Source organism: Microcaecilia unicolor, chromosome 3 (assembly GCF_901765095.1).
Source record: "Microcaecilia unicolor chromosome 3, aMicUni1.1, whole genome shotgun sequence".
Taxonomy (NCBI): Eukaryota; Metazoa; Chordata; class Amphibia; order Gymnophiona; family Siphonopidae; genus Microcaecilia; species Microcaecilia unicolor.
Genome location: NC_044033.1, coordinates 32350546 through 32372337, shown reverse-complemented (window position 1 = coordinate 32372337; position 21792 = coordinate 32350546). Strand labels below are relative to the sequence as shown.

Below are 21792 nucleotides of genomic sequence, written 5' to 3'. Positions count from 1 at the left end.
GGTGTCAGGATTTATACCAAGTAAACTATGGCGTAAATGGTGAGGCCCTCTGCATATTCTATACACCATGTGGAATTTAAGCCTATTCTATAAAATTTAGGCTTACTTTACGGAATACGCCTAGGCGTATTTTTTTTCCGCGTGGAATTTTCAGGCACCACATATAGAATCTAGTTCCATGTATTCAGAAAGTTTTCAAAACCTAATATGTGTGACTTTTTGTCATATAAAATGTAATGAATCAAGGCAGAAGGACTGGCGTAATCCCTGTCCAATACCACAATCCTGTTAGCTGTCTTTGTAAGTTGTCAGCACGTATATCAGCCAGTTACGGGCTGCTGTTGCTTGGAGAGGGAAAGGGAACAGCTATCTGCTCACGCTTCCCACATCAGAGCAAGAGATAACTCAGTTATCTGCTGCCTGTTTCCTCCAATAAATGTGTCAGCCAGCTACAGCATAGTCACAGGGGACCAAGCCAGATGTGACAAAAGTCACTTAGGATGCGCTGTCCCTACTGACTCCCTGGAAAACGTCATCTTCTTCTACAGTGACTCCTCCATAGAGCAAGATGACGTTTTTCAGCAAAGAAGGATAAATGGGCCTGAAGGCCAGTCTGTCACAGGGAAACCCTGTCTATCGCCTCAATCTCCTGCGGTGAAAACCAGTTCATCCTCTTTCCGTCCACCAGTCACCAGTGGAAGACAACGCGCAGCATGGAACACCGAGCAGTGGCCAATGGACAGAAGAACCTCAACTGTTGCCCCCACATAAAAGAAGTGAAATGCAACTTTCTCTGTGGGTTGAAGAATTTGACAACAGAAATGAAACAGTGTGCAAAGGGGAATCATTTAAAATTGCGTTCTCCAGAGGAGAAGGAAGAGGAAGAAAAGAAGTTATCTACCTTGGTGGACGCTTATGCAAGTATTCTGAAGGGGTTGGGTGAGAATCCAGAGAGGGAAGGACTGCTGCTGACTCCAAGCAGAGCCGCGAAAGCCATGCAGTTCCTCACGAAAGGTTACCAAGAGTCTATCCATGGTAGAAGTTTCTTTATTTCATTATGAGAGGAATTCATAGTGATTGTGGTGCATGAATCTTTACCTAGTGCCGTTCACTGTTGCCTTTAATTCTGTGTTGAATGATTAAGGCGGGCAGTGCTCGTCAATCTTTTTGTGGCCGTGACCCAGTGGTGTGCTGGAGCAGGCTCTCACAGGCTCGCAAGAGCCGGTTGTTAAGTTTTTAAGAATTTTGGGAGCCGGTTGTTAAAGTTGGGCCCTCCATGGCTACTTTAACAACTGGCTCCCAAAATGTGGGCTTGGGCCCCCTGCTGAATTATCTTTTACTTTGCTGGTGGGGATGCTGAGCCCTGCCAGCCAAGTAAATAGACAACTGCTGCTCCCCGCTCCTTGTTTCCAGCTCTGGGCAGCAGGCTGGGACTTCTCCAGCATGTGAGAGTGGTGGCAGTCCATTTATTGGCTGCCAGCAAAGGTATGCCTAGATGTGCCCGCACGAAGGGAGGGAGGAGAGAGAGGCAAGTGTTGCTCCCTTCCAACTGCAGAGCTGGCTACTTCCGGAGAAAGAGCCTGTTGTTAAAAATTTACCAGCACACCCCTGCCGTGACCCCATGATAGCTGCCAAATAAAACTGTGTAACCCCCCCCTGGAGATGCAGAATGATGCACCTCTGGGGAGTCCACCCGAGTCGTGACCCCCATTTGGGTCCTGACCCACAGTTTGGGAAGCTCAGGATTAAGGAGTTGCATTCTGTATGTCTCTTCTTACAACTAGATAATTGTTTTGATTTAATTATCGCCTGCAATAATGTGCACAAAAGCAGCTGGCTGTAGCAAACTTTGAAGGCTATAACAACTTTGAGGGACCAAGGTTTCTTACAGAGCGATGAGGGGCCCACTTTAGGAGGGAGATTTTTGGGCCAGTGCTGGATTTTTGACAACCTTATCCCGATGCATTCTGGGACCAGCAATGCTGATTTCAATGGGGAGACTCAAGGGCTACAAATCCCACACTGCTTTGGAAATTAAATCCAGGACTGGCCAAGAGCTTTTCTTCCTGGAACTGAGTCAGGTGGCAGCTCTGTTGTATTGCTGTTTGGTTGGACTCCCGTAACGCCTATGAACTATGCTGCAAAAGTAGGGATGGGCAGTCATTTGCAATTTTTATTACATTTGTACCCCATGCTTTCCCACTCATAGCAGGCTCAATGTGGCTTACATATTATATACTGGTACTTATTTGTACCTGGGGCAATGGAGGGTTAAGTGACTTGCCCAGAGTTACAAGGAGCTGCCTGTGCCTGCAGTGGGAATTGAACCCAGTTCCCCAGCACCAAAGTCCACCACTCTAACCACTAGGCCACTCCTCTACATATGAAATGTCAAAGAGATATCCTATCCAGGAGAAAGAGAGGGTATCCAAAGTACAAAACAATGAACAGAAGAACAAAAATTACCAGGGGCCTTTGGAGCTGGGATAGCAATTTCTTATTGAGAAACCCGACACGGGCCATGTTTTGGCATATGTGCCCCTGCATCGGGGGTTGATACGAGAGGCTATCCACTTGAAACAAGCCCAAATTCACAAGCAGCAAAACAAATTTTCCAGTGCCACGAACATGTGGCTCACCGGCGTCACCACCAGCTTTTCTGTGGTTACACTGGTGAGCCACACAACTAATAAAATACTCTTAGTCAGTATTCAATAAGTTGTGCACTCAAATTCCAAAGCGTTTAACTTCAAAGAGGGTATGGACTTTGGGGGGGGGGGCACGGGCAGGTCAGCGCCATGTCAGGCAGTTACGTGCATGGGTTATAGACTACTAGCATTTACACAACTGATCTTAGTCTATAAGTTGTATGCCCAAAGTTGTGCACTAGTTGGAAATTAGGGGGAGGGGGTCTTTTACAAAGTGGCAGTAAGCCCAACGTGGGTTTACCGAAAGCTAAATCTGAACTGCTGCTGGCCCAACGCGGCTGCCAGTGATAGTTCTGGGTTGAGTGCATGCCACTTCCGTTGCTCTAGAAATTTTTTAATTTTTTTCTAGTGCGGCGGTAACTCGGTGGTAATCAGGCATCAACCACACATTGCCCAGTTACCGCTGGGTTACCGCGGGAGCCCTTACTACCACCTCAATGGGTAGTTGTAAATGCTCCCCACCACATGGTCATGCAATAAAAGTTATCTTACTGTGTGGCGGGGCGGGGCGGGGCGGGGCGGGGGGGGGGGGGGGGGGGGGCTTTTTACCCACTTCAGTAAAAAGGGCCCTGGCTATTACCTTGATTACATTTTCATTTCACCCTTCTACATATTGTGGACTAAATATAGATTTTTCTTTCTTTTTGATTAATTGATATTTGATGGTTTTTTCTGATCTTCAAGTTTATGATGTTTGTATTCTTGGTATGCAAGAATAAAGCAATTAAAAAAAGAAATGGCCCTGGCGCGTGGGAAAAATGGCCCCTGCCTCTACCGCAGGGCCCTTTTTCCTGCAGCTTAGTAAAAGGACCCCTGGGTGTGAAGTTTTCTTAAAGTAGGGGAATTGTGGTTACTGCTGACTGCCTTCCTATTCAGAACTTAACTTGACCCACTTAAGGATATAACGTTTTGGTCTATCAACCAAAATTACAGCTAGGATTGTAATAACTTGATTTCTAACTGAAATGGGTCTGTGAGAGCCAAGGGTTTCACAATCATTGCCTTCCTTGGTAATGAATGTAATAGGAGTAGAATTAGTTGAGTGGGGCAATGAGCCTTTCTGCAGTACCTGTATATAATATGTAAGCCGCATTGAGCCTGCCATGAGTGGGAAAACGCAGGGTACAAATGTAACAAAAATAAAATAGATACTATTGGACATTCTACATGGAACGTTGCTACTATTGGACATTCTACATGGAATGTTGCTACTATTAGACATTCTACATGGAATGTTGCTATTCCACTAGCAACATTCCATGTAGAAGGCTGCAGGACATCAGACTCACAGAAGCAGAAGCCTGCGCGGCCACATTGGTGATCTGCAAGGGCCAACTTCTACATGGAATGTTGCTAGTGGAATAGCAACATTCCATGTAGAATCTCAAATAGTAGCAACAGTGGAGAAGTGGCCTAGTGGCTAGGGTGGTGGACTTTGGTTCTGAGGAACTGAGTTCAGTTCCCACTTCAGGCACAGGCACTTCCTTGTGACTCTGGGCAAGTCACTTAACCCTCCATTGCCCCATGTAAGCTGCATTGAGCCTGCCATGAGTGGGGAAAGCACAGGGTACAAATGTAACAAAAAAATAAATAACCTCCTGATTCTTTTATTTGGTCCACTTGTATCCCACATTTTCCCAGCTTAGGCGGACTCAATGTAGCTAACAAAGTTACAAGAAAATTACATAATACAACAGGAGAAAATTGTTCCAGTAATAGGATACAAAGAAGTACAGAGGAGCTAAAATAAGAGAATATAGATGGGAAAACAGGAGCAACCGAGGAGAAGCTGACAGAGGGTAAAGAGCAGGTAAACTACCAAAACGGTGGGAAAAAGGAGGTTAAATTACATTGCTGACTTCGGGGTAGGCTTTAGTAAACAAATAAGTTTTTAACAGTTTTTTTAAAGTTTGATGATCTGATGTCTCTTTCAAGAGTCTCGGCAAAGCATTCCAGGTTTGAGGGCTGATGAACGAGAAGGAAAAAGCGTAGAGCGTCTTGTATTTCAGATTCCCTGCAGGCGGGGTGACACCACAGCACAGTTGTCTATAAAGGATGCCAAAAATTGCACGCGCAAATTTAGGCACAGTTCCGACTTGCGCACAATTTAATTGAATAACGAGCCAATTAGTGTAATAATAATAATTATTATTATTTGTAGCATTTGTATCCCACATTTTCCCACCTATTTGCAGGCTCAATGTGGCTTACATTTGCCGTAATGGCGATTGCCATTTCCGGACTACAGATTTGCACATGGTTTTGCAATCAAGTGCGTACATACATGGTGGAAGAATGCATTGTGATCTTGTGTAGGTGTCAGCATTATGTTGTTGCTCAGGTAGCAACATTAGGGTGAGAGTAATAGTGTTTGGTAGTGGGATTAGTCGGCATTGTATGGTTGCATAGTAGTCGATTTTAAATTAGAAGTGGTATTGTTTGTTCATTAAGGTCATTGAGGTTACTCGGTCGCATGATTAAGGTCGGTCCAATCTTTTTAACAAGCTTTTTAAAAAGCAATTATTGGCACTAATTAGATTTATTTGGGTGTTACATGAGTAAAGCTAGGCGCATGAGCCACGCCTAAAATTTATGGATGGCCTGAAAAAAAGGGGACAGTTGTGAGCATTTGGGGGCAGAACTGGGGTATGGTTTTGATGCAGCAGCAGAGGAGTAACATGATCAACAAAGACACTTGTAAAAAGCCAAGGAAATGGATAGTAGAAAAATGTTCTTTAATGGTAGATAAGATTCGACACGGCACCGTGTTTCAGCAAACAATGCCTGCTTCGAGAGTCTGTATGATTTGTAGTATATGATGGTAACTTGAAGGTGAAATTGAAGAATGAACGCACCAAATCAAGACTTTAAAAAGACTGGTGGTTAGTGGGCATAAATGATGAAAGGTGAGTGAACGTCAAATAGGAAATCGCTGTCATAGGAATACAAAAGTAGATTTTTGACACACCTGGGCCACACCTAAACCACACTCCCAACATATCCCTTGGGAGCATGGTTTGGGTGTGGCTTAGATGTGCCAAAAATCTACATTTGTATTCCTTTGACAGGGATTTCCTATTTGGCGTTCACTCACCTTTCATCGATTTAGAGTTTTTTTTGTCTATAAATCACATCCCTTACCAATTTCTACTTGTTGGACTAGATTCAGTAAATAGCACTGAAAAATAGGCACCGGGAAAACCAATGCTCAGAGCTGTTCTATGGTTTGGTTTGAGTTAGAATTCAGCTGATTAAGCAGCGTTTGATTGCTATTTTATGCAATTTTTGGACATTTGTGCACTGTCTCAAGACTCCTGACGCAGGCAGTTTCTGCCGAAACATGGACCGTGTCAGGTCTGTCCAATAAACTTGAGTTGACACCCCCTATCTTAAAGGATCCTAGTGCTTTTGTTCCCTGCCCTGAATATTGGACTTAACTGGCTATGAATTAGCTGGATCTGAAAAAATGGATTATTCAATCCTGAAGACCGGATATGGCCCGGTATTGAATATTCGGATTTGACTGCTGGCAGAGGTCATCAATATGCTGATTTCTGCTGGCTGAATATTGTGTCCAGGGTGTTTTATATCATCAGCTTTTAATTTAAAGATGTGCTGATGTGGTCAGTTTTGTACAGTGATAGGTTTTATTTGGCATAGTGAGTCCAACATATTTTCTTATGCATGAATTTGTAAACTGCTCAGAATGTAAGAAGTGTAGTATAAAAGTTTTTTTAAACATTAAAATTACAAATATAAAGAAAACAGAGACTCCAGAAATGGTAAAGGACTTCTTCCTGAAATAATTCAGCATAGAATTATTGTCCCAGAGAACGTTTCCTACAGCACTGTTTCACATAACTGGGAACTCTACATTTAATCTTGAGACTCTGGGGTTTTATGCAAATTTAACATAGTAACATAGTAGATATTGGCGGATAAAAACCTGTACAGTCCATCCAGTCTGCCCCACAAGATAAACTTATAGCGTAGGGTATGTTGTGATACTACATACGTATGCTTGATCTGGATTTGTCCTTGCCATTTTCAGGGCACAGACCATAGAAGTCTGCCTGACCCTGGCCTTCTACTCCAACTTCTGAAGTTATCATTGAAACCCCATTCCAGCCCATCCAAAGCTGTTCAGCCACGATCAGGGCACAGACCATAGAAGTCTGCCCAGTACTGGCCTTCCTTTGCAATCACTGGTGTTGCCATCTAATCACCGCTAGGCCCCCTCCCTGCCCATCTTCAAATCCTTGCTCAAAGCCTACCTCTTCAATGTCGCTTTCAGCACCTAACCATTGTACCTCTATCCAGGAAATCTAGACTGCCCCCAATTTGATTGACTGCACTTTTTTGTCCTTTAGATTGTAAGCTCCTTTGAGCAGGGACTGTCCTTCTTTGTTAGATTGTACAGCGCTGCGTAACCCTGGTAGCGCTTTAGAAATGTTAAATAGTTGTAGTAGTAGTAGTTCTATCTAATCACCCCTAAGCTTGTTTGGTTCCACTCAGTGGCGTTCCTAGGGGGGCTGACACCCGGGGCGGATCGCTGATGTGCCCTGCCCCCTGGGTGCAGTGCCCCCCGGATGCAGCGTGACCCCCCTCCGGGGAAAGGACCCCCCGTGAAAGAAGCCTCCCCGGGTGCACGCCGCTGGGGGGGGGGTGCCGTGCGCTCCTGTCCTTCGTTTGTTCCATGCTCCCGCTCTGCCCCGGAACAGGAAGTAACCTGTTCCGGGGCAGAGGGAGCATGGAACGAACGACGAACAGGCGCGCGTGGCACCCCCCAGCGGCGTGCACCCGGGGCGGACCGCACCCACCGCCCCCCCTCCCCCCCCTAGGAACGCCACTGGTTCCACTAGTTAAACTGGAGACTCTGGGGCTTCATAGAAATGTAAAGGTCTCTAGAGACATGTCTAAAATCTCCAAGCATCACTCACAGAATTTCAAATGAATGCCCCCCCCCCCCAAGCAAGGAGAAATTACCTCAGAAGATACAGGCCCCCCCCCTGTGTTTTGAGAACTATTCGGGGAGACTTTATGCCACTAGCTACCTTTCATGACAAGTATTGTGAAAGGCAGAGTATAAAGTGCAATAAATCAAATCTAATCAAGCATTGATGTTGCACATTGAGTTTTTCTCCTGTTGTCTTTTTGATTTCTTCTTTCAGACATCCTCAATGATGCAGTATTTGATGAAGACCATGATGAAATGGTGATCGTTAAGGATATTGATATGTTTTCTCTCTGTGAGCACCACTTGGTTCCTTTCTATGGCAAGGTAGTTAATCACGAGACCAATTATTTATTTTCTTATTGTTATGAATAATTCTGAAGTCAGTGGCAAAAATGAGACTATCCACTGAAAAACAGAGACCTGTAATCAATATCTATGGTATCAGTGCAAGATTTCAACTAATCCTAGTATTAACAGTAAAGGGAAAGATAACGGGATTTGATGTACAGGTACTTACTTTGTGGCCATGCATAGAAGCTCTAGACCTGCATGTAATTAATTTCACAAATATCACTACACAGCTGAAAACAGTCCTTCTTTAGTCTGTTCAGCTGTGAAACATCTGTAACCTAGTTCTATTTTAGTTTACAAAAATATGATTGAAGTTAAGGCTCTCGAGAGCAAGGAAATAATTACACCAAAATGCTAAATGAAAGCATAAAAGTGACAAGGAGCATCATTTTTGGGTTGTGTGCAGCCTTGTCTGTGTCATCAGCAAGCCTTGCTTCCCGAGCTGGTATTAGTCAGGGGCGACAGAGGTGGTCGCACAGGGCCTCCTGTTGCCAGGGGCCCTGCAGCAGCAGCCTCAGCCTGTCCCTCTTTCTCCTCCCCACCTCAAATCCAGCGTCTCTCCCTCTCAAGTTGCTTCATCCCCGACACCGGCTGTGATTGAAGCACACTGCTGTGGCTGGTGTTGGGGCCTTCCCTCTGCCAGTCCCGCCTTCCGTGAGGTAACTTCCTGCTTCTGCATGGGCAAGACAGATAGAGGGAAGGCCCCGATGCTGGCCACAGCAGTGTGCTTTAATCATAGCCCGCGCCTAGGATGAAGCAACTTTAGAGGATCCAGGACTGAGGGAGAGAACCTGGATTTGAGATGGGGAGAAGGGAGAAATATGTTAGACCCGTTGGATGGGGGAGGGAGAAAGGAAGAGGGAGATGGATATATGATGGACTATGGAAATGGGGGTGGGGGACTGCAAGGTGGAGATGTGCTAAACTCAAGGGGGAAATAGAGAGAGATGGACATGTGCTGGGCTGGGGGCTGGAGGGAGATGGACATGTCCTGGGACCAAGGAGAGGTCTGGAGGGAGATGGAGATATGCTGGCCTGGGGGAGTGGAGGGAGATGGAGACATGCTAGGCTGGAGAGGGGCCGTAGCGATATGAAGATGTGCTGGGCCAGGGAGATAGAGATGTGCTGGGCCGGGGTCGGGTTGGAGGGAGAGGGAGATGGATATGTTCTGGACCTGCCAGGAAGGGAAACACAACAGGGGAGAAAGAGAGAGCGACCAGACTGGGGGAAGAAAGAGACAGAGACCTGATCGAAGGGTGGGGAGTGGAACAGAGGAGGAGAGATGCTGGGCCCACAGATGGAGAGAAGGAGTTATGCCAGACATAGAGAGGGAGAAATGCTGAATCTGTGGGGTATAGGAGTAAGGGAAGAGAGAGGGAACAGACAGGGCATAGACAACAGATGCTGGGCATGGAGTAAGAACAGAGACAGGAGACACAGGACAATGCTGGAAAAGGGATGGATAGGGATGCTAAGAGGGTAGATGCTGAACAGGGACACAGAGGAGAGATGCTGGACAGGACAGAGAAGATGGATGACAGACATGGAGAGAGAAGAAATGTCAAATGGACAGGAGATCCTGGAAAAGCAGAAAAGAAACAGATCAAATCGAATGGAAAAATAAAATGCTCAGACTACAAAGGTAGAAAACAATGTTATTTTGAATTTATCAGTTCTGAGTGTGCTTTTGCATGTTTGTGCTTAGTATTTTGCAGTGGAGGGATTGTGTGTTGGCCTTATTGAGGTGACTTCAAAACTTTAATCTAATTTTAGTTTGTTATAGCATCAGAGAGGGTTTGTGAAATAATCATCAAATTTACATATATGTGTCAATTTTTCTTCTGAAATGGCAACCTTATGCGCATCAAATGCCACTTGATATGTGTAGCTGCCGTGCACCAGAAAATAACAAATATTTTTCAGATGTACATAGCGGACACATGCCAAAATTGAAATTACCACAAGGGCCACATGGTAACCGGGCGGTAACTCCAATTTGGCGCACGTTGGGCACACGTATGCACCTACGCGGCTTAGTAAAAGGGCCCCATTAATGTTAAGACAGGTTATTTTTCCACAGGGTCCCATTTATCCAGTAAGACCCTTATGCTAAAATAACCTCTCTTAAGAGCAGCCTACGTTGATAACTTCTCACCTGAATCTGAGCTATTCCCAGATAAACTAGCTTTGTACCAAACTCTTTGTTGACACATTTGCATGTGCTTTTCTGTACCTTGTTCACCTCCAGCGCTTTTCTTTCTGTAGGTTCATATTGGCTACCTACCAATAAAGAAGGTTGTTGGATTAAGCAAGCTTGCGAGGTAAGTACAACTAAAGGCCTGATGAATTCAGATTTTTTTTTTCCTACAGACAGAGACAAACTTTGTAATACATCTGGCCCTCTAAATCAGTGCTTCTCAAGCCTCTCCTGGAGGCATACCTAGCCAGTCGGGTTTTCATTTCCATTTCATTTTTCATTCGATTAGATTTATATCCCACAGAAATCCAAATTTCAAATTCAGTTCTATGTGGCTTACATAAATTAGGAAAAATCACAAATACATTTCAAAGATGCATGATTAAAACAAAAATTATTCATTAAATAATAAATGAATATGCATGTGGCAGATTTGCATATATATGACACCCATTGTATGCAAATCTATGTCATGAATATTCATTTGGGAATCCTGAAAAGCCAACTGGCTAGGTGTGTTTGTTCAGGAGAGGCTTAAGCAGCATTGCTCTAAATAACAAATCTACATTTAATGAATATTATGCATGTTCCTATTACCTTTATTACTAACATTAATATTATTAATACTCTTGTTATTCTAGGTTCTTATCCAAAATTCAAATTATTTGTCATTACTGTTAAAATTTATGATTGCTTATAAATCAAAGTGTTGTACGTAATTAGTTTCAAATCTGGGTAAATCTATCTATAGAGTGAGGCATTATAAAATAACCCCCTAGAGATTTTTGCTGTTTTCTCAACAACCACTTTGAAATTTAAAGTGAAATTTTACATACTTATTTAGTAATCACACTTACGTATTAATATTAAACAACATTTAATTGTCAAGTTTGGTCGGTGACTCCTAACGTGGAACCTTGCATGACGTAGCTATAATTTGGGTTCCTCTTTTCCACATGCATCACTTTGCACCTGCTCACATTAAACGTCATCTGCCATTTGCCCAGTCACTCCCATATGTTGTTCATCTGGGTTTTGAAAAACCAAAGAAGGACAAAAACTCCACAGATAGAATCAACAGGGATAAAACAAAAGTGAAGCACACAATTCAGTGGTGGAACCAGAGACTGCTTTATGCCAGCATGAATAACATCTGCAAGAAGACCCAACAGAGCTGTGTTGCGCCACAGATAATGCCTGCATCAGGGGTCGGACCTTCCGCTGTACTCATTGTTCGCTGGCTCAGCAGGATTTGATTTCTATCTACACTGATTTTCTAAACCAACTGTTATTAGATTCCGTAGTGCACTAAGGATTTTTGACCAGTGCTCACTCTTGCAAGCAACTTGCATCAATTCTGTTGTGCAGGTTACTTCCTGTTCCGGGGCAGAGCGGGAGCATGGAACAAACGAAGGACAGGAGTGCGCGGCACCCCCCCCCCAGCAGCGTGCACCTGGGGGGCGTTCTTTCACGGGGGGGAGGTGTCCTTTCGCTGGGGGAGGTCGCTCTGCATCCGGGGGGGGCGCTGCACCTGGGGGGCGGGACACATCGGCGATCCGCCCCGGGTGTCAGCCCCCCTAGGAACGCCACTGGGCAGCATCATTAACATCTGCAAGAAGACATGACACAGCTGTGTTTCGGCACTGACAGTGCCTGCATCAGGGGTCAAACAAATTCTCACAACATTTGGCTAGCTTCCTAAAAGAAAAGTCCATAAGCCATTATTAAAATGGACTTGGGGAAAATCCACTGCTTATTTCTAGGATAAGCAGCATAAAATCTATTTTACTCTTTTGGGATCTTGCCAGGTACTTGTGACCTGGATTGACCACTGTTGGAAACAGGATGCTGGGCTTGATGGACCTTCGGTCTGTCCCCGTATGACAACACTTATGTTCTTATCACACGCAAAACCACTAAGAGAGAAACTTCACTGGCTTCCACTGAAGGAACACATTGCGTTCAAGATCTGCACGTTGGTACACAAAATTATTCATGCAGACGCCCCAATCTACATGATAAACCTCATAGACCTACCTCCCAGAAACGCCACAAGATCATCCCGTAAATTTCTCAACCTACTACTACTACTTAACATTTCTAGAGCGCTACTAGGGTTACGCAGCGCTGTACAATTTAACAAAGAGAGACAGTCCCTGCTCAAAGAGCTTACAATCTAATAGACAAGTGAACGGTCGGTCCGATTGGGGCAGTCAAATTGGGGCAGTCTGGATTCACTGAACGGTAAGGGTTAGGTGCTGAACGCAGCATTGAAGAGGTGGGCTTTAAGCAAAGACTTGAAGACGGGTAGGGAGGGGGCTTGGCGTAAGGGCTCAGGAAGGTTGTTCCAAGCATAGGGTGAGGCGAGGCAGAATGAGCGGAGCCTGGAGTTGGCGGTGGTGGAGAAGGGTACTGAGAGGAGGGATTTATCCTATGAACGGAGGTTACGGGTGGGAACGTAAGGGGAGATGAGGGTAGAAAGATAGTGAGGGGCAGCAGACTGAGTGCATTTGTAGGTAAGAAGGAGAAGCTTGAATTGAATGCGGTATCTGATCGGAAGCCAGTGAAGTGACTTGAGGAGAGGGGTGATATGAGTATATCGGTTCTGGCGGAATATGAGACCTGCAGCAGAGTTCTGAACAGATTGAAGGGGGGATAGATGGCTAAGTGGGAGGCCGGTGAGGAGTAATTTGCAGTAGTCCAGGCGAGAGGTAATGAGAGCGTGGACGAGAGTTCGGGTGGTGTGTTCTACCCCAGCTGTAAAGGACTTAAATACAAGATGATGCACGCCACTATATTCTCTTACAAGAGCACGCAGATATGCAATACATTACCTACAAACCTGAAAGCAATCAAAGAAACATCTATCTTTCGGAAATCTCTGAAAACATTCTTCTTCAACAAGGCTTACAATGAGAACTTATAACCTCACTAAGTCCACTCAACTATGAGCGCACACCTCCTATAATTACCCTAACAACTCTCTTCCCTCTTCCCTCACCCCTTCCTAAGCGCTACACATTACTAATTGTATCCGGTATCCTGTTATGACAATGTCATCAAATCTATGTAAGCCACATTGAGCCTGCAAATCGGTGGGGGAATGTGGGATACAAATGCAATAAATAAAATAAATGAGTGAAACACCAAGCATCATAAAGCAAAAGAAGCCATTTGCTTGTGGGTTCCCTCACAAATACAGAAGGAAATAAAAAGGCAATGGAGAAATGTGCCGCACAATTTTAAATAGCAGAAAAATTGGAAAAGAAACTAAGAAGAGAATGAACAAGATCAGAAAAGTGAATGAAAAAAAAAGTATGATAAGGAAAAATAAAAAAACTATTTTTATTTTTGGTACACTGCAGTGATTTAAAAGTTTCTCAAACTTCTTTTTATGTATCTAGTTTTTAAATGTGGTTTGAAGTTGTGGGAGTGAGATGCGAAGGATGAGAAAGGCGAGAGAAATGGAAAGATGGTGAAAGAGATATGGATAAGCGGACACAGGATAGATGAAAAGGATGAGAAGAGAAGGATAAATGGGAAAGGAGAGAGAGAAGTGAAGAGATGGACAGTATGGTTTACTTTAAAGTGCAATACGTATACCCTAATGAAACACTAAGGGGCCTATTTACTAAGTTGCGCTACCATTTTTAGTGCACGTTAACGCTAGAGACACCCATAGGAATATATGGGTGGCTCTAGTGTTAGCGCCCGCAAATTTTTATCGCTCGCTAAAAACACTAGCATGCCTACAGCGTGGTTTAGTAAACAGAGCCTTCTTTTGTAATGGCGGGATTCCTAGTAGGATGAGCTGCCAGTTGTAACAAAATGTCGTTCACTGATAACAGTATGCACTCTTTAAGAAGAGTCTGCCCTTTTTAACACGTGAGAAATTCTGTATATGGCACCAAAAATATATAGAATTCTATAAACCATGCTTAAAGTTAGGCTTAAAGTTAGGCACGGTTTATAGAATAGAGCTTAAGCCCAGGAAATTTGCATCAATGAAAATGAGGCACAAATGCCCGCACCTAAATTTACATGCGGAGCCCAAATATTCTATAATTTTGCGTGTAACTTGAAACCACACCCCTGAAACACCCATGACCCATTTCCGCGCCCCCTTTTTTGAGCCACATAGATCCTAAGCCTAAATTTACATGTGCACATGTTAAATAACTCTAATTAGTGCCAATAATTGCTCATTAAGGGGTCCTTTTACTAAGGCGTGAGTTTTGGGCATGCACAGAATCATTTTCAGCGCCGTTTTTTTATTTTTGCCGAAAATGGACGTGTGGCAAAATCAAAATTGCTGTGCATCCATTTTGGGTCTGCGACCTTACTGCCAGCTATTGACCTAGCAGTAAAGTCTCACCTGGTAACGGCCGGTAATGATCTACGCGCACGAAATGCCACTTGGCGCGTGTCCGATACGAATTTATAAATCATCATAAAAAAATAGAGCATAGCTACAAACATCATCAAATAAATGCAATACAAATGAATAAACTTAGATTTAAAAAAATAAATATTTTCAAAACATAATTTGGAAAATAGAGGGAAACAAAAGCAAACAAAACATATAATATTATCACACAGTTATATAAAGCTGAAAATATTACTTGAGAGACATGCTTGTGTGAAAAGATCACGCTTCAAGTACCTGTATTATTTTAATGGTAAGTAGAGTATCAAGCTCATTTTCAAAGCACTTAGCCTCCCAAAGTTCCATAGAAACCTATGGAACTTAGCCTCCCAAAGTGCTTTGAAAATATGCCTCTATGTGGTGTCTGTTACGCACACAAGCTTCTCAATTCTTAGGAGCTCAGAGTTTGACGGATTTGCCGTTGTTGCAGTTCTGCCACTTGTTTTGAAGTGGGAATCTTGTGCAATGGTTTCTTAAAATGTGTTGTCTCTTTCAGGATTGTGGAAATCTACTGCCGACGACTGCAAGGTTGGTGTGTCTTCTGTTAACCTACATTTTAGCTGCCTCAGGATAGTATGTTGTACTTGGTAGACAGAGAACAAACACTGCTCTCCTTCCTGATTATGTTCTAAACTTAGGCTAGATGTTTTCCCCACACATGAAACAAAAGGGAGAGGAAAAGGGGACACTCACCACACAGGGGCGTAGCCAGAGTGGGTTACCATTTTGTGTCCTCTGAAAAAGAGGACACATGTCACGCCCCCTACCCCGCCCCCGCCACGCCTCATGCCACGCCCCCTTCAGGTCGGGTTCCGCCACGCCCCCCCCGTCACATAGTCCCCTCCCCCCCTCACTTACTATCTAGCCCTGGTGGTCTAGTAGCGTCTTCTCTTCGGGGCAGGAAAGAGCCCCCTCTTTCCTGCCCGGAGCGCTGCCTGCCCTTGCCTGCTGCATCCTCCTCGGACTGGCTGGGGATTCAAAATGGCCACCGAGAGTTGAAGCGGCCTCGCGAGAGTTCAAATCTCGGCGGCCATTTTGAATCCCCAGCCAGACCGAGAAGGATGATAGACAGGGGAGGCAGCGCTCCGGGCAGGAAAGAGGGGGCTCTTTCCTGCCCCGAAGACGTCACTAGACCACCAGGGAACATGGTAAGGAAGGGGAGGGGATGGGAGACCAGGTCACGACCCACGGCGCTAATCGCGCGCCCACCGCACGCACGCGCCTGCCCGCACCCGCGCCCACGTTTGTCCAGAAATCCGGACAAACGTGGGCGCGGGCAAAATCCGCCGGACGCCCCGGACATGCCCTCAAAAAGAGGACATGTCCGGGGAAATCCGGACGTATGGTAACCCTAAGCCAGACCTCGTGGTGGGAGGGGGCCAGAGCCCGAGGTGGGGGGCACATTTTGGTCTGCCGCCACCTTACTGCCCGCCCTGCCGCTCCCCATCCACTGCCGCAGCAAATACCTTGGCTGGCGGGGGTCCTGAGTCCCCACCAGCTGAAGCGTTGACCAGCGCCGGTCTCCGGCGCCGCCGCATTGCCTGCCCTGCTCTATCTTCCCCTCACGTCCTGCAAGCTCCTTTTAGTGAAATTGAGCATGTTCAGTTTCTCTAAAAGGAGCGTGCTGGACGTGAGGGGAAAACAGAGCAGGACAGGCAACGCGGCAGTGCCGGAGACCAGCGCTGGACAACACTTCTGCTGGTGGGGGTTAGGGACCCCCACCAGCAAAACCAGGGGCCCACAGGAAATTTGGGGGGCCCAGGCCCCCATGGCCCCACGTAGCTATGCCACTGACACAACAGCTTGCACAACCTGTTACAAAGATTTCAGCTTTACTTTTGGGTGATCCTCTTTCTGTTAGATATCCCCCTCATCTTTTTTTCTAGGGTACCACTCTCTTTTTCCTTTGTCCTAAGATCTCCTAAGGCTCAAGACATGGACTGCTGCTCTTCTTGCTTCAAGGTGGTAGAAAAGAGTCAACAGACCTTTTTCCCTCCAAAACTCTGACTTATATGACCTTATTTATTGGCTTCTCCCTTGGTTTTCTTTGTTTTTGGGAATCAGACAGAAAAATTTCCAGGTCATATACATCCATTCTTCTACCTGGGCATGTACCACCTTCAGCTCAAGGTTTAGTTTCTAGGGGAATGGTCTAGAGTGCAGTTCTGTCATTTCTTTTCCGACTCGCGGGAACAGGAGTGTTCTACTTCAGCCCCTCTCTTCCAGGCATGGAGCCAATCAATGAAGAGTTACTCTACTCCCTAATCCAGTCTCTCTTCTCCTGTTGCTCCTGCCCCTGGCCCGCCTTCCTTCTGACCCCTGCTCCACAGCTCCACTTCTGATTTTGCTTAGAAATTAAGCCCTGCTCTGGCTGCTAAGGAAACTAGTGATACTAGGGTCACATGTGCCTGCAAATCAGTGTAGCTCTGAATAGCTAATATCCAGATGTTTATGCAGCTTCAGTCTTCTATGCATTCTATTTATTATCTAAGTCAGTGGTTCCCAAACCTGGTCCTGGAGGTACCCCAGCCAGTCAGGTCGGGATTCCTGCAGCTTGAATCCAAGCACCATAAAGCTCCCGTCTAATCCACGTCAGGAAGTCACCAATGAATTGAACCCATATAATTAAATGTTTAAGTCTTTTTTACCACCTCTCCAAATCTTCATATATCAGTTACCCATGATTTGTAGAGATAAAAGACCAGGGCCGCCGTCTATGAGAAAGGTAATTTATTTACTTACCAAGTATATTGATATAATTAATATTTTCTCATGGGAGGATGGAACTACTGCATAAATATGCTGGCTGTATCTATCGCTCCAACATACAGAACTGAAACAGCTATTTTTATACACTTTGTATTTAACAATGATTTACAACGCTTCAACAAGTTATCTTACCCAGGATCATCTAGTCTTCTTTCAAAGCCATCTGGTTTCCCTCACCTGCTAAACCACATTCCCATGTTTGTTTATGCTTCCTCCTTTCACAGGCCTGTTTGCACGTAAGGATATCATATCAGATCATAAGTTCTTGGGCCTCACGATTTATGGCCTTTGCCCTTTCACTCTACTCCAGGGTGCATAACTGTGTTTATTATCTACAGTTTTCAGGATATCCACAATGAATATTCATATCACATATTAAAAAACTATGAGTTATTTAAAAATTATTATGTATTACAAAATGTACTAAAAACTGTCAAATCTGAAATCACATTGTTATAGTGCTGTGTATAAACACCCAAACTACCTAAACAAATCGCATTCATATATATTACACATTTTAAACATTATGGCACCCACACCATACTGGTCACAGGGATTAATAAAAGTCTAATCTAATGATTATGTGCTTATCCCAACCATGTTCCTACAGTCTGTATTGAAAAATTCAGATTAACACTGACCACGATACCTCCTCCACTGCATGCAAATCTCTCATGAATATTCATTGTGGATATCCTGAAAACCTGATTGGCTGTGCCTCCAGGACCAGGTTTGGGAACCACTGACTTAGGGCCCCTTTTACTAAGCTGCGTAAGCACCTATATGAACCGAAAGCGCACCAAATTGGAGTTACCGCCCGGTTGCCGCGTTGCCCTTGCTGTAATTTCAATTTTGGCGCGCGTCCGCTACACACGTCTGAAAAATATTTTTTATTTTCTGGCACGCATAACAGATGCATGCCAAGTGTCATTTGACACATGTAGGTCATTACCACCCAGATTCTTTACCGCTAGGTCTATGGCTGGCGGTAAGGTCTTAGACCCAAAATGGATGCGCAGCAATTTTGATTTTGCCGCATGTCGACTGTCGGGAAAAAAAGAGGCCTTTTTTACAGGTGCGCTAAAAAATGGATTGGCGCGTGCCCAAAACCTGTGCCTACACTACTGCAAGCCATTTTCAGCGCACCTTTGTAAAAGGACCCCTTAGTTAATAAATAGAATGTATAGAAGACTGAACTATGTCAATAGTAGAAAACAATGTTGTAGTTTGAAAGGTATTAATCCGCAAACAAACCTGTTCCATAGATGGGAAGGCGGTAGAACTAGAGGACATGAAATGAGATTGAAGGGATGCAGACTCAAGAAAAATGTCAGGAAGTATTTTTTTCACAGAGAGAGTGGTGGATACTTGGAATGCCCTCCCGCGGGAGGTGGTGGAGATGAAAACAGTAACAGAATTCAAAAATGTGTGGGATAAACATAAAGGAATCCTGTTCAGAAGGAATGGATCCTCAGAAGGTTAGCAGAAGTTGGGTGGCAGAGCCGGTGGTGGGAGGCGGGGCTAGTGGTTGGGAGGCGGGGCTAGTGTTGGGCAGACTTCTACGGTCTGTGCCCTGAAATGGCAGATACAAATTAAGGTCAGGTATACACATAAAGTAGCACATATGAGTTTATCTTCTTGAGCAGACTGGATGGACCGTACAGGTCTTTCTCTGCCGTCATCTACTATGTTACTATCACGCTTATTTTCGAAAGAGAAGGACGCCCATCTTTAGACACAAATCAGGAGATGGGCGTCCTTCTCACAAGATCGTCCAAATCAGCATAATCAAAAGCCGATTTTTTGACACACGACTGCTTTCCGTCGCGGGGATGACCAAAGTTCTCGGGGGGGGGGGGGGGGGTGTCAGCAGGGTAGCAAAGGCGGGACTGGGGCGTGATTAGGAGATAGTCGTCCTTGGCCGATAATAGAAAAAAGAAGGGTGTCCCTGACGAGCACTTGGCTGACTTTTCTTGGTCCATTTTTTTTCACGACCAAGCCTCAAAAAGGTGCCCGAACTGACCAGATGACCACCGGATGGAATCGGGGATGACCTCCCCTTACTCCCCCAGTGGTCACTAACCCCCTCCCACCATAAAAACAAGTTTAAAAATACTTTTTTGCCAGCCTCTATGCCAGCCTCAAATGCCATACTCAGGTCCATCGCAGCACTATACAGGTCCCTGGAGCAGTTGTAGTGGGTGCAGTGTACTTTAGGCAGGCGGACCTGGGGGTGGGTTTGGGGGGCTCAGCACCCAAGGTAAGGGAGCTATGCACCTGGGAGCAATATGTGAAGTCCACTGCAGTGCCCCCTAGGGTGCCCGGTTGGTGTCCTGGCATGTGAGGAGGACCAGTGCACTACAAAAGCTGGCTCCTCCCACGACCAAAGGGCTTGGATTTGGACGTTTTTCAGATAGACGTCTTTGGTTTCCATTATCGCCGGAAACCGAGGACAACCATCTCTAAGGTTGACCTAAATGTCAAGTTTTGGGCGTCCCCGACCATATTATCGAAACAAAAGATGGACATCCATCTTGTTTCGATAATACGCGTTGCCCTGCCCCTTCGTGGCACCATCCTTATAGTTGGGCGCCTTTAGAGATGGTCGTCCCCATTCAAAAATGCCCCTCCGTGTTACTATGTAATTATGGGATAGATTGTATACATGGCATCTAAAAAATCGGCACCAACACACCCCCCCCCCCCCCCCCCCATTTAAGCGGTATTCTATAAGCTTTGCCTAAAGTTTGGTGTGGGTTATAGACTAACGCTTAACGCTTAAGGGGAGAGGTCACATGTAAATTTAGGCACCACCATTTGTACCAATGAAAATGTGGTGCAAATGCCCACGCCTAAATTTACGCATTAAGCACTGTTATTCTATAATTACGTGCATAACTCAAAACCACGCTTTGATCTACCCCCAAAATGCCCATGACCCTCCTATTTCCAAGCCCCCTATTTCAGGCCACGTGTAAATTATAGGCATGGATCCCACCCCTAACTTTACCCACGTAATTCCCAATTAAATCTAATTAGTCCCAATAATTACTTTCTAAAAAGCCAAGTATTGGCACTAATAGACTCATTATTCTATTAAATTGCACACACAAATCAGAGGCTGCCTAAAATTTGCATGCACAATTTTTGGTGACTTTTATAGAATCAATCAGGATATGTTGATGCTTTAAAAACATCTCAACTTTTTTTCAGTTCAAGAGCGACTTACAAAGCAAATCGCCACAGCAATCACTGAAGCGCTGCAACCTGCTGGGGTCGCTGTTGTTATAGAAGCAGCGTAAGTATTTATTAAACCGTTATGACTTAGCAGTAAACCCGATAAAGGCCCACATGTTGCTACTTACTTTGTGTATTTTTGCTCAGGGAGCAATTCACAGAGGCCAAAGCTCTGCTCTCAATTACTTCGAAGTCATCAGAACAATTGTTTCTTATTGCCTTGGTTAAGCAATGTGCAAGTGAATGCATTTTAAGTTCTACCTCTAACCAGACAGGGTTTGCAAGAAACTGCCAGTCTTCTAATATAAAGACAGCTCATGACAAATATGATCCTGATAACCGACGCACCGGTATTTTCTGATTAGTAGCATGGTCCTGAATAACTCTCTTGAAATCTCTCCCTCTAGCCACATGTGCATGGTGATGAGAGGTGTCCAGAAAATGAACAGCAAGACCATGACCAGTACCATGCATGGTGTCTTCCGAGAAGATCCAAAAACCCGAGAAGAATTTCTTACACTGATCAAAAGCTAGAGAGAAATATCTTCAGGCACAACATTTAAAAATGGCTATTGGAGTCAGTTATTAAAGCAGTATTTTAGTCTGCCACCCCGCTGCCGCTCCCCCCGCCACACCCCATAGCAGCAAATACCTTTGCTTGCAGGGGTCCCCAACCCCTGCCAGTCGAAGCCTTCTTCAGCGCCGGTCTCTGGCGCTGCCGTGCTTGCTGCCCTGCTCTTTGTTCCTTCTGACATCCTGTGCACGCTCCTCTAAGTGAAACTGACTTAAAGGAATGTGCAGGATGTCAGGAGGAAGAAAGAGCACAGGGCAGGGAACGTGGTGCGCCAGAGACTGGCGCTGAAGAAGGCTTCAGCTGGCGGGGGTTGGGGACCCCCACCAGCAAAACCAGGGGCCTGGATGAAATTTGGTGGCCTAGGCCGTGGCCCCACCTAGCTACGCCACTGGTCTTAATGGCTTGTTTTTGTGCATTTTTCACTTGGACATTTTTTGTTTTTTTCAAAAATGGACCAAAAGATAAATGGACCAAGTACAAACACATCTAGCAAATGAACATTTTCAAAACAAAAAGATAAAACCAATTTTCTGTTTCGAAAATGGTTATATTTCCTATTCGAATTTGGGACAT

General features: G+C 45.0%; 1 protein-coding gene across 1 annotated transcript; it reads left to right on the top strand.

Annotated features, from left to right (window-relative positions):
• Positions 1–713: 713 nt before the first annotated feature.
• LOC115464191 (GTP cyclohydrolase 1-like) lies at positions 714–21179 on the top strand. Its single transcript, XM_030194583.1, has 6 exons — positions 714–1035; positions 7880–7989; positions 10282–10337; positions 15136–15167; positions 20622–20706; positions 21053–21179. The coding sequence occupies exons 1-6, from the start codon at positions 714–716 to the stop codon at positions 21177–21179; spliced, it is 732 nt and encodes a 243-aa protein (XP_030050443.1).
• The last annotated feature ends 613 nt before the right edge of the window (positions 21180–21792 follow it).

Coding starts and splice junctions, on each gene's coding strand:
- LOC115464191 (XM_030194583.1), top strand. CDS start 714: ATGGAACACCGAGCAGTGGCCAATGGACAGAAGAACCTCAACTGTTGC. Junction 7,990..10,281: donor TGGTTCCTTTCTATGGCAAG/GTAGTTAATCAC, acceptor TTCTTTCTGTAG/GTTCATATTGGCTACCTACC. Junction 10,338..15,135: donor GGATTAAGCAAGCTTGCGAG/GTAAGTACAACT, acceptor TGTCTCTTTCAG/GATTGTGGAAATCTACTGCC.